At 41.4% G+C, this 12,619-nt stretch overlaps 1 protein-coding gene across 1 annotated transcript in view; it reads right to left on the bottom strand.

The window, feature by feature from the left end:
- Positions 1–12,396, bottom strand: part of MYO5B (myosin VB) — a 532,192-nt gene extending 519,796 nt beyond the window's left edge. The window contains exon 1 of the mRNA XM_027868890.1: positions 12,039–12,396. Within this exon, the coding sequence (XP_027724691.1) occupies positions 12,039–12,065 (27 nt within the window). The 5' untranslated portion in view covers positions 12,066–12,396. The remainder of the gene's footprint in view (positions 1–12,038) is intronic.
- Positions 12,397–12,619: the final 223 nt, after the last annotated feature.

Raw genomic sequence — 12,619 nt, forward strand, 5'->3', positions numbered from 1 at the left:
TCATTTTACAGATGACGAAACTGAGACAGACAAAGTTAAGTGACTTGCCCAGGGTCATCCAGCCAGTAAGTGTCTGAGGCCAGATTTGGTCTTCCTGAGTCCAGGCTGAGTACTCTATCCACTGTACCAACTAGCTGCCAAAACTTGAGAGCTACTTTAATGACCTCAAACTTCTCCCAGAAACAATAACAACAAAAACCCCATATTTCTAATACCAATACTCATTCTACTGTCATTGTTATATGACTTCAAGTCATGAGACACTACAGTTTCCCAAGAATAAAAAACTATCAGGGCAGCTAGGTGGTGCAGTGGATAGAGCTCTGGCCTCAGAGTCAGGAGGACCAGAGTTCAAATTTGGCCTCAGACACTTGAAATTGACTAGCTGTGTGACTTAACCCCAATTGGTTTTCACCAAAAAGAAAAAAAAAATTATTGTCATTCAAGGAACAATGGAAAAACACATGGTGAGCATAAGCAGGTTGTAGCACATAATAAATTAAAAACTTTCAAGAACTGGAAAAAAGGATGAAATTAAGGAGATCTATGATTTGAAAAAAAAAAAGAAAGAAAAAGAGTTAGTCATTAGGGAAGATAAGGAATAACCAGCAGACTCCATTTGATCCACTGGCAGCCTCTTGCTATAAAGAGAAATGGATGGATGGGCCCTCTTTGACAAATCCATGGGAGAAAATGGGCAAGTAGAGCACTGAATAGGCAGACATGGATGGCTACAACCTGTATTGTTGAAAGGAGTGTTCACATCAATGAAATCAAAGAGCCAGCTGAGTATCTGATTATAATTATGTTTGAAATGATTACATCTAAATCTGTTAGACCCTTAAAAACAGCATTTAACAGAATATGGGGAGGTTTAAATTTTGCCCTTATTTTTTCAGTATTTTTTAAGGTAAGTCATGAAGATATCATGGTAAGGGAAGAATATATTTAGAAATGAAAATGATATAAAATTGAAATGAATAAAAAATGAAAATTATAAAAAAAATTAAGGGGATGGGGTGGTTATGACTAAAGCAGGCCTTAAAATCCTCTGTGTGACATAGTTGTTAAAAACAAAGTTAATAAGAAATAGTACCAAAACAGAATGGCCTAAACCAGGATAATCTTTGCCTAATAGGGACATCAAGCTAGCTTATAAAATAGTTACCTCTAAGCTTAGACTAAGGATCATTGTGGGGGTGGTGGAGAAGGCCATGGGGATCATTTAACTTTTTTTTTTTTTTTTTTTTGTTAGGCAATTGGGGTTAAGTGACTTGCCCAGGGTCACACAGCTAGTAAGTGTCAAGTGTTTGGTCTAAGGCCAGATTTGAACTCAGGTCCTCCTGACTTCAGGGCCAGTGCTCTATCCATTGCACCACCTAGCTGTCCCAGTTCTGGTTTTTATATATTAAGTTTCTCACTCTCATTTTTGTCCATTTAAAATGCTGATATTGATAGAGTCATTGTGATACTCATTAGCTAGAAAATTAATAAGATTTATCTGACTATTATGATGGTTCCTAGGATAGAATGCCATCTTACCATGCTAAATATCCTAGACAGTCACCATCAAAAGTGTAGTGACCCCCTCAAAACAATCAATAAACATTTATTAAGCTCCTACTATATGCCAGGCTGTACTAAGCACCTGTACTAAGCACTTGGTGTCTGTGAAAGAAAACCCTCAAGGTTATGGAACATGAGCCTTTTTAGAGAGTATGGGTTCTAAGGAGTCTCTGTTACAAAAACCAGAAGTCCCGACTTAAAACACTCACTACTGAATATCACTGAGGACCAGAAAACTTATCAGAAAGATAGCCAGGTGTCAAATCTGAAGCAGAATCAGAACTAGCTCCCTCCTATGTCATGTGCTACAAGAAATCAAAAAAATAAACCTGGGAAGTTGAGGATTCCTTCTGCACATCTCCAAACATTAACCACCTTTTATAACTGCATACTTAATGCCATTAATTAATTAACCATTTCTTGGGTTGTCAATCTAAGAACCAAGAACTAGTCAGCAGGAAAACCTTGAGACACAGAGGTCGGCAGAAAAGTACCACCAGTCAACTCTCTAGGCAAAGACTAATAACAACAACAGTTTTCAAATATCTATTTGATCTTCACATCCCTTTGAAGTAGGTGGTGTTGTTATCCTCACTTTACAGATGAGGAAACTAAGGCAAATAGAAATTAAGGGGCTTACCCAGGGTCACATACAGCTTGTAAATGTCTGAGGCCAAATTTGAAGGCAGATCGTCTTGACTCCAGGGACAGCACTCTATCTACTCTACCACTTAGCATTTTATAAACCTAAAAGTGCTACGTAAAACATTTTGTGTTTACCCTTAGTAGATATGAGTAAGTGGGAAGAAGCTATGGCCCAAGTAGTTCACTGGTTCCTAAGCAGCTATATAAATCATAGCTTCGAATTGACTGTTTCAAAACTTTTTGAATGGTTCCTTATTGCCACACACAATAATCCTAATTGTGTAAAGGTGGTTTTAGTTTCCTAAATTAGTTTGAGTAGCGGTAGAACTATGATTTGGAACGATATCCTTGACATCTTTCTCTAAGCCAGAATTCTCCAACGGGCTTAGTTTTGGGCAACCCCTAATAAGACAGTGTGAGGCAGCGATAGTCTGATACGCAAGGCTTTATTTCAAGCTGCGTGGGAGATTTCCAGAAATATTAACAGCATTTTCAACTAAAGCAAGATCACTAGAGGTCAAGGAATAGGAGTCAGGGAAGAGAGTAGAGAAAGCAAAAGAGACAAGGTGAAGGAGCTAAGAGAATACTTTCAGAAGAGACAGACAAGCAATGTCTTAAAAGTTTCTAATGGACCATTTTAAATGGTGATTGTGAAAGACTAGAGCTGAGCACCAAGGATTGGGACTTTTAAGAGAGTAATCTGATTTAGGAAATTGAATACTGGAAGGAAGGGAAGAAGTGAGGGAGAGAAAGAAAGAAGGGATGAAGGGAAGGAGGGAGGTAGGGGGAAAAGAAGAAAGGGAGAGGAGGAAATAAGCATTTATTAAGCCCCTACTATATGCCAGGAACTGCTAAGTACTTTACAATATTATCTCATGCGATCCTCACAACAACCCTGGAAAGTAGTTGTTATTATTATCCTCATTTTATAGTTGAGGAAACTGATGCAAACAGAAATAAGTGACTTGCCCTGGGACACACAAATAGTGTCTGAGGTCAAATTTGAATTCAGGTCTTCTTGACTCCAGGCCCAGCACTATCCACTATACCACAGTTAAATCCAAATAGAGTCATAATACATAGGTAGGTTCCTCAAGGTAAGTTAAAATAGTAAGGGTAGAAAGGATTAGATTATGTGCTTCTAAAGATTTCTTAGATTCGCCTCTCTTTACAAGGGAGCTAACTGTACCATGTGTGGTTAGATTGGGAGGCAGAGAGAAATGAAAATCAGATAGTCTTCGCTAGTGGCCTGTACTTGGCAGCCAGATTCTAAAAGCAGAAAACAGGGGTCAAAACCAGAATCCTCACAACCAGAAGCCAGCCCAAGGCTATAGCAAATGCCAAGTTACAGGAACATAAGGGAGAATCTTGTGGAATTATATGGGTAGTATAATGAATGGTCTAAGTAACATCATTTTAATCAGTATTCAATATCCTAAGGTGACTACTTTAAAGATGACAACATACATCGGGATGCATTTAGGTACATTAAAAAAAAGTATATTAGTTTCCAGTAACACCTTCTTGTTGCCCCTTTTGGGGTTTTCTTGGCAAAGATACTGGGATGATTTGCCATTTCCTTCTCCAGTTCACTTTACAGATGAGGAACTGAGGCAAACAAGGTGATTTCCCAGGGTCACACAGCTAGTAAGTGTCTAAGGACAGATTTGAACTCTGAAAGATGGGTCTTCTTGACCCCAGGGCTAGCACTCTATCCATTGCACCACCTAGCTGCTCCAGTATCACCTTATATTTATCATCTTTACCTTACCTATATATACCTAGGTATGGACACCAGAATGATAGTTGAAATCATAATACGCATACAGGGCAGAACTTAGCTTCTGTGGGAATTGAATATTTTATTTATCATACAGATAAACATAAGATAGGTTAAAAAAAAAAAGGGAAGCTGGGAAGAAGCAATTTATCCCAGTCATGGGCTAACACCCCCTAATGTTTATTTATTTAATAAACCCTTAGGTTGCAGAAAGAGGAAGTCAGAACTAAAGGTATGAGTACGTGATTCTTCCCTCCCTTCATTTAGATATGAGTCATGACACAGAATTGAAGAGGGTTAGAGAGTGAGCATTAGGTGAAAACTACTTACAGGTCCATCAAAGACTAGCCTCAGGGAGAGACTGTGTGAGCTCTCCAAGGGGTCAGTTCAGGTTAAGTTTTGTGAGGGTCACTACCAGGTTCAATAGCCTAGTGACAAGTGCTTCCATAACAGTACTAACTAAGGAATAATGGGATTGTACTATGCTTTGGTGAAGCAGGTAGGTGGAGCAATGGATAGACTGAAAAGCCTAGAGTCAGGAAGACTCCTCTTCTTGAGTTCAAATCTGGTCTAGCCGTGTGACCTTGGGCAAGTCACTTAACCCTGTTTGTTTCAGCTTCCCCACCTGTAAAATGAACTGGAGAGGAAATGGCAAACTGAAACGGCAAACCACTCCAGTATCTTTACCAAGAAAACCCCAAATGGGTTCAAGACTGAACAACAAACATGCTTCAGGGAAAGACTCACAATGGCAAAACCACAGCTCCCTGAGTACTGAAGGATAAGCGGATAAGGGAAAATACATGGCAATAGTATTGCTAATACGAACATTCTGCAGACAGCAAAGGTGGAAGGCATTCCAGCTAAGTCAAAAATGACATGTACGAGAAACAATAAATATTCAAGAAGGATTGAGACATTCATATTAGTTTTTACAGCTATGAATTGTAAACCAATGTTACTTTTCTGTGTTCCAAAGTCACACCTAGTGCTCAGCCTTCAGACACTGTTATAAAAAAGAAAAACAATATTTAACTATCTCCTAACAGGGGACTCTATTTTACACATATTCGGACAAATGCCAGAGGAAACAGATGGACTTTCCACTGGGCACCTTCAACCAAAAATTTTGCCAGATCAACTAGAAGAAAATGTTACTGGAGATAGTGCCACACCTCAAAGCCCTCAAACATTTAGATCTGAAGGCCACTAACTAGCAAGAAGGGATTCCAGACAGAACAACCTTGCAGATAAACCCAGTGGATTCATGTCTAATCTAAACAAAAGAAAGAGATAGTAATAACGCTGATAAATCAAAATGGCAGATAATCCCCCCAATACCTATATTTACCTTTGTAAGCCATATGGGTTCTCTCTAATTATAACCTATGAATAATATAATTAAAACTAATTTGCATTGTCCAGTACAACTTGTAGACAGTAGAAGTAACTCCAGATAACAACAGAAAGCTGTACCAGGATTTCAAATCCATAAACTGGATAAGTGAGAGGTGATTATATAACTTAGCAGCTTATATTCACTTTTTTATTATGGACAAATATTTCTACATAACCAGAGTAAGCCATTTAAAGTCTCACTGTCCCTAGCCAATTCTCTAAAAATTAAGTCACCAATTCCCACACCAGAAGTTCTCTATAGCAACTAAATTATGAATTCAAATTATGCATGTGCATATCTATGAGGCACCATGGTATTGGGGGATAGACAACCAGTCTCATAACTAGGAATACCTAGGTCACAAGTCCCACTTCTGACACATACGGTGTGACTTTAAGCAAGTCATTCAACCTCTCTTTGAATGAGCCAGGCAACTCTTTTAGTCTGTTAGTTGAAGAGAAGGCACTGACCTGCATTGTGAGACCTATATGAATGAAATCACAGGTCTAATTAGACCCAGGGAAGTAACTGAGAAGGAAGGGAGGAGTTTTACCTTCATTTTCTTCTTTCCGAGTCATCACGTTTCTAACTCTAAATGACCAAATATGATCATTTTATAAGAATGTCAAGTCACATATCCTACTGAGAAAATATATGAAACTGGACAATTATCCCCCAAATGATAGACTAGATTACATTTTCATAATACACTGAAAAAAATGATCTTAAAAATAATTTCTCAGGGTTTTTGAAAAGAATCACTTTCCTCTACAAAAGGCACCATATTTTTCAGGGCTCATGTTTGCTGAGCTTTGCAAAAACAGCCCTGGGTCCTGAATGCTTTTTTAGTAGTCCTGCTAACACAGTCCTTTTCCCAAAATGTGGAATACTGAAAGGCCCTGTTTTTCCCATTCATATATTCATTCAGTAATACTTAACACATCTGACTCCTGGCCTTCTTCCCCGACTCATTCAACAGTCTCAAATATGATGGCAAACAGGTTTGAGCAGACGAACCCCACAGTAAATGCTTGCATGGTCAGTCCACTTTGCCCTCTGCTTCAAAACATAGTTTCCAGGAATATATAATGTTGTAAAACCACAAACGGCCTCTAGTTTCAAATTCAAAAAGGTTTATTTCACAATATCTTACATGATACTTATAATGACAAATACAGTATTGTATATCTCTAGAGAGCTATGCAGCTTGCATGTTAACCACGCAAAGCAGAAGAATGAACAAATCTAGAGAGGGCAATAAACATGAAAGCCTTCTAAATGTTAGAAATTCCACTTGGAATTACCCCTTAGAAGTTACCTGGCCTTCCTCCTATATTACATGTGTAATGTTATCATCTTTGTCATTAAAAAATATGAAACAGATTGCAATTTGACCTTGAGCTGCTAAACAGCCTTTTAAAGGTCAGATCTCCTGAAGCTAATGAAATAAGATATTAGTAGCACATTAACAAAAGGAAAATGTGGAAAAGGTCTTTAAGGAAACTAGTTGCTGAAATAGTGGTTCCTAGAAGGGATAATATGAGGGACTGTTGATATTTTACTCATTTCTATTCAGACCTCAGGCTTCAAATCTGTCATCACTCAACCGGCAAGAATTTATTTAGCATCTACTATACATTTTTTTCATTTATTCATCAAGCTTTTATTAAGCTCTACTGTAGGGAGGAGCCCTGTGCTAAGCACAAAGGGAAACACAATATTTGGATATATGTTCTTGTCCTCATGGAGCCTAGTCTAGTTGGAGGATAAAGCACGGGTGTGAGGGTTTGCTTGAGCTTGCGCCCGGGCTCGCGCACACCACCCCCCTCCCCCCCGGGTGATAAGTGCTCTGGAAAATTGTGAATCAAAGTGCTCAGCAAGTTCTGAGGAAGACATTCATTACCAAGAGGTAAGAGAATAGCATTTGAATTGATTGATCTTTAAAGAATGGCATAAAGAATATTTGGGGCAGGGGCAGCTACCTGGTACAGTGGATAAAGCTCCAGCCTTGGAGTCAAGAGGACCTGAGTTCAAATCCGACCCCAGACACTTGACACTTAACTACCTGTGTGACCCTGGGCAAGTCACTTAACCCCAATTGGCTCACACCAAAAAAAAATAAAAAAAAAACACTTTGGGCAAACATATCCTTTCCTTCTATAGGAAAGAGCTATATTCAGCCTTCAAGCAAGTTTGCATTATTTGTATTTTCAAGTCAGGATATTTTCTTTGATCACCATAATCAAAAAGGTGTTTACTATGCATCCACATGAACAATGCTCAGTGCTAGGTCCCATACAAATCAAATTAATCTAATTCTATTTCACTAGGTGAGCTGGAAGCAAACAATTGACATTTGCTACATTCTTTTCATTCACAGAAACTGAACCCAGCAGTTTCCCAACCTGTCTTGCATGAGACTGACTCACCTTGACCTCACCCTGAAAGTACCTAGCAGTTTATATTCCTTCTCCCCGCTCTGAAGCACTTCTCTACTGAGAAAGCAATTTCTTCCAAGTTAAGAAATCAAGCTCTTGGTCGTCTTCATTTTTGAGGAGATGCATCCATGAATGGCACAGAGGCAATGACTAAAAACTACTTGGAAAAGCAAAGAGATTAGAGATGGCAGATGTGCCTGTTGTTTAAAATAAATAATATGAAGAACAAAAAGAAAGGAGAGAATAAAGGACAGGAAACCAGAGAGAAATAAAAGGTGGGGAGAGATAAGAATAGGGAGAAGGAAAAAGGGCTGGCCCATGCAGGTAATATTCCAAATATAATATCAAACAGGAATCTTAATTCTAAGTATTTGTTTTTTGATAACGGATGCTTAAGCCTTCCAAATAAAAATTTTAAATGCTTCTCATACCAATTGAGAATGTTTTCCTATTATGTTCTGAAGAAACTGGTATTATCAGTAAGGAGTTTCTTAACATCTCCATTAGGAAGACTGTTTCAATCTTCTAATAAATCTAACTGCCTTTGCAATTCTTTTGACATCTATCAGATAATTGTTTCCATCATGCATAATACATTAAAGTTTGCATCAAGATCCTACGTTCACCACGTTAGAGAATTCCATATTGTAAGCTAAAAATAAAAGTAAACACTGGCTATTTTAACAAATCACTGAAATGAGCAACAACTGACATTTATATGTGACACTAACGTATCCAAAGCAGTTTTCTAAGAACTCTTAAGAGACAAGTATTACAAATGCTCCTTACTTATCCCCCCCACCACTTTGGCAGATAAAGAAACTGAGGCACAGGGAAGTTATGACTCACCCAAGGTCACACAGTTGAGTTGGAATTTGAACACACATACTTTCCAAGACTCCAAATAAAGAGTTCTCTCTACCAACACCCACTGCCCCTCAACAAACCACTTCCACAGGAAGCTATACAAAATGAATCTGAATGAGAGCACTAGATAAGATTATTTTGCACACTATATAACTCATAGAGCTAGAGAAAATCCAACTAGGCAAGGGAAGATGGTAAGATAAAGAAGTAACCACTCAAGGTTACATGTTATGAAAAGTACAGGTACTCAACTCACCAAAGTGAATACTAATTTTTCTAGGGGTTGTGGGAGACAACACATATATATAATTTCACAAAAATGAAATTGTCCCTAGCCTAATGGACTAGTGTTTGGCCTAGCCAGGAAAGACACCATGCACATATATATATATAGATACATACAAAGTATATATTACAAAAGACACGAGAATATTGGGGGAGAGGAAGTAGTCATTACCAACTAGAGGCTCAGGAAACACTTCATGTGGATTTAATCTGATCTTTGAAGGAAAAAACTCAGAGATGGGGGGTAAGGGGAGAGAGAGAGAGAGAGAGAGGAGGAGGAGGTGAAGGATAGACAGTGTAGACAGGATAGGGGAGATGGAATGCCTTGTATGAGGTAAGAAGGGCAATTTGGTTGGATGGATGTGTGGGTAAAGGGGAATAAAGTGTAATACAGCTTGAAGATAGGTTGTGATCAAGTTGTATAGGGAGTGGGTGACAGAAGTTTCAGTTGAATGATTTGATCAGAAGCCAGATTAACAAAGAGCTGAGAAGTGAGAGGAAAAGAAACAGAAGGCAAGCAGTGTAGACAGATTTTTCTAGGAGTCTAGCTGAGAAAAGACAGGAAGATAACTTCAGAGAATACAATGTCTACTGAGGTTTTTTATTGGTTTTTAAGGATGAGAATGTGGGGTGTTTCTACAAGCCAGTAAAGGAATCAGTAGATAAAGAGAGATCAGATTGAGACTTCTGGGCTTTACACAGATTGTAGTGAATTACCTACCTACATCACATAATAATATAGTTCATTCTGCTGCTACAAATTGTATCTTAGTTCTCGGTATTTACTGCACTTAGATGAGATTTTTGATAAGGTATGCTTAAGCCTTTACTCAAGCTTACTGCACTAAGCTTAGAGACTGTATTTCTTTAAGAAAAAAAAAAAACCCTACACTATAATTCAGTCTCTGATGTCACACAGGCCTTCCACTAATATTCCCAGTGCAAAAGGTTTCATTGCATCAGCAAAAGAATTGGACTCTCCTGCTTTGAATGCCATTTAGCTCCACCCCGTGTAAAGGTAAACCTGGCAGTCAGTGGCTTTTTCAAACCTGGGAGTAGGGCCACAGATATACTAGCTGGCTCCCACAGCCGCCAAGAGGTGGCTTGGTCCTTTCTCTCTAACCCAGCTGGTGCCCCAGGCGACCCTCGAGTGTTCTTCCAGGGCAAAGGCAGGAGGCTCGAGCCACGCCCCATCTGCCCAACCGCTAAAACTGGAAATAATCCTTATTTATTCTAGCCCTTTTTCTCCTCAGGGAGGAGATAATGTAAAAGTCCCTCTTCTACCTACCCACGTGGGAGCCAGTTTCGTCGTAAAAAAGAGAAAGCTTATTGGATGTATATATCTCCTTTCCCACACTAGCTGTGAGGATCCATTTATTTCTCCCTTTCCCTTAACGATTTAACTTTTAAAAAAAAATGTTGAGATAAGGAAGATGACAACGACTAGGAGAAGTTTCTCTTCCTCCCATTCCCATCCCATTTCTCCGCGGCTGATTTATAAACCTTACAAGTGTCAGTATCCAAGTCTTAGGGACACACACACACACACACACACACGCACACATACACACCTCTCTCCAAATCGTGATGAGGTTGCGGAAGTAAGGGACGGTCAACATTTCCAACTAAGAAAGAAAACGAATAGGGAAGAAAAAAGGCTAGGACTTTAGATGGGTTTAAAAAAAAAAAGATCAAAGTAACTCATGAAAGGGCACCTGTGTCTGGATTTGGACGGCCAGAGCAAAGTTGGACTGGGTAAGCTTAGGCAGTTGAAGCCTCTCTCCGTGAGCCCTAGATGAAGAGGTTGTTAGCAGGTCCCTAACTTTGACAACACCAACTGCAATGAAACTGTGGGTGGTTCAGCTCTGGGCATGCATCTGTTCGAATCTTCCCCATCCTGGGTTCTAATCTGCAGGACTGGGCGAAACGATCAGCTGGAATCTTTGATGCTTCTTGTAGATCCCCATCGACTGAGCTCAATATTCCTTCAAAACTTTCCCCAAAAACAATATAACCAACCGCACACTTCTGAAAGAAAATTATAATTAAAAAAAAAAACCTCTCTTTCCTCTCCCGCCTCTCCCACGCTCCGACCATTTTTTTAAATGGAACTCCTTTTTTTCTCATAGCCTTATAATACCCGGCCCCAGTTTTTTCCCCCATCTCCCCATTTTCCTCTCCCTTTCTGCCACGTTCTCCTTTTGGCACTTTCCTACATCTCTCTTACCCCTCCCAAATTCCTGAAGATTAGTTTATGAGAAAAGAGATTTCTCCGATGGCAGAGGAGACCCGGTCGGATCGGCCCTGGGCTGGTGAGGGAGCCCCAAGCTGCAGTGCACCAGGGGTGGGTCTTGATAGGGGGAGGGGGCGGCAAACTGGCGAGCCTGAAACCCCAGAGAGTGACAGCCCAATGACGGAAGGAGTTTCTCCTTAGTAAGAAAACAAAACCAAGTAAGACCCCTCTAGCTACTGAGGCTAGAAGCAGGAGAGGTCCAGTGAATGGATGGAAAACCGTGAAGCAGAGGCCAGGGGGTTAGAGTGAAAGGCAAGTTGCCAGAGATTGAATGAGGCCTGAGAGGAAAGTGGAAATATAGGAAAAGACTAATAATGGACTGGGAAAGTATCAGAAAGCTCTGCAGAGACTGGGCCGAGTTGGGAAGGTGAGAGAAGTCAGGAGACCAATAGACGCGAGCAGAGAGGAACTTCGGAGCTAGCTGGCAAAAAACTGGCAGTACTGGGAGGGGCTGGAGGGACCGGACAGGTGTGGCGCTTCCCAACCAAACTTTCTCCCCAGCCACGAAGTTAGGGGCAATGGAGTTGAGACTGAGAGAGGCAGTGTCTTCCATGCTCACCACCTCACCCCCGGGACAGGTGGGAGGGGGAGGAGAAGAAACCGTCCCTGACTGCATACATCTCTCCAGCCCCAAGACTCCGTAACGCGTTCCAGATGTGCACCTTCACCCTCTTCCCAAGGCCCGGGCTCCTCTTTCCTGTTTTCCTCCTCTGCACACACATTCCCCTTCAGGACAGCCGAGATACCTGGGGCAGCCACACTCACCTGGCTGTAGAGCTCGCAGACCGACATGACCCCGCCGGGGCAGCAGACCAGCCCGGAGGCGCGTCTGTTAGCTCAGCCCTGGCTCCAGCGATCCGGCCCCTCTCTCCAGGTCAATCCCCGAATCCCTGTGAGGCTCGCTGCCCCGATGGCTCTCACACCAGTCGCTGCCCGTGTGGCGCCATCTTCCTGCGCTTGCAAAGAGTTTTTCTTCTTTCTTTCTTTCTTTTTTTTTTATCGCCCCCACTTTCCCCTCTCTGTTCACTCGAGGCACCGTTTCCTGGCTGCTCTCTCCTCCAGAGCGACCTTTACTCGGGCGGCAGCCCGGCTGGAGTTAGGACTAAACCTGGGAGGAGCTGCGGAGGAGGAGGGGGAGGAGGAGAGGGAGGACGAGAGAGAGAAGGAGGAGGAGAAAGAGAAAGAGGAGGAGGCAGCTAAGCTCCGCCGCTCCCCGCTCAGGTATGGGGAGGAGGTGCTGGCAGGAGAGCGTCAGAGGCGAGCGCTCTGTGCGTCCCCGGCGCCTTCCGCGCGCTGCAGGTGCCCAGAGCTCGGGCTGAGGGCGGGACGGCTCCTCCCACCCCGCG

The sequence above is a fragment of the Vombatus ursinus genome, unplaced genomic scaffold, assembly GCF_900497805.2.
Source record: "Vombatus ursinus unplaced genomic scaffold, bare-nosed wombat genome assembly UNPS02014791.1, whole genome shotgun sequence".
NCBI lineage: Eukaryota > Metazoa > Chordata > Mammalia > Diprotodontia > Vombatidae > Vombatus > Vombatus ursinus.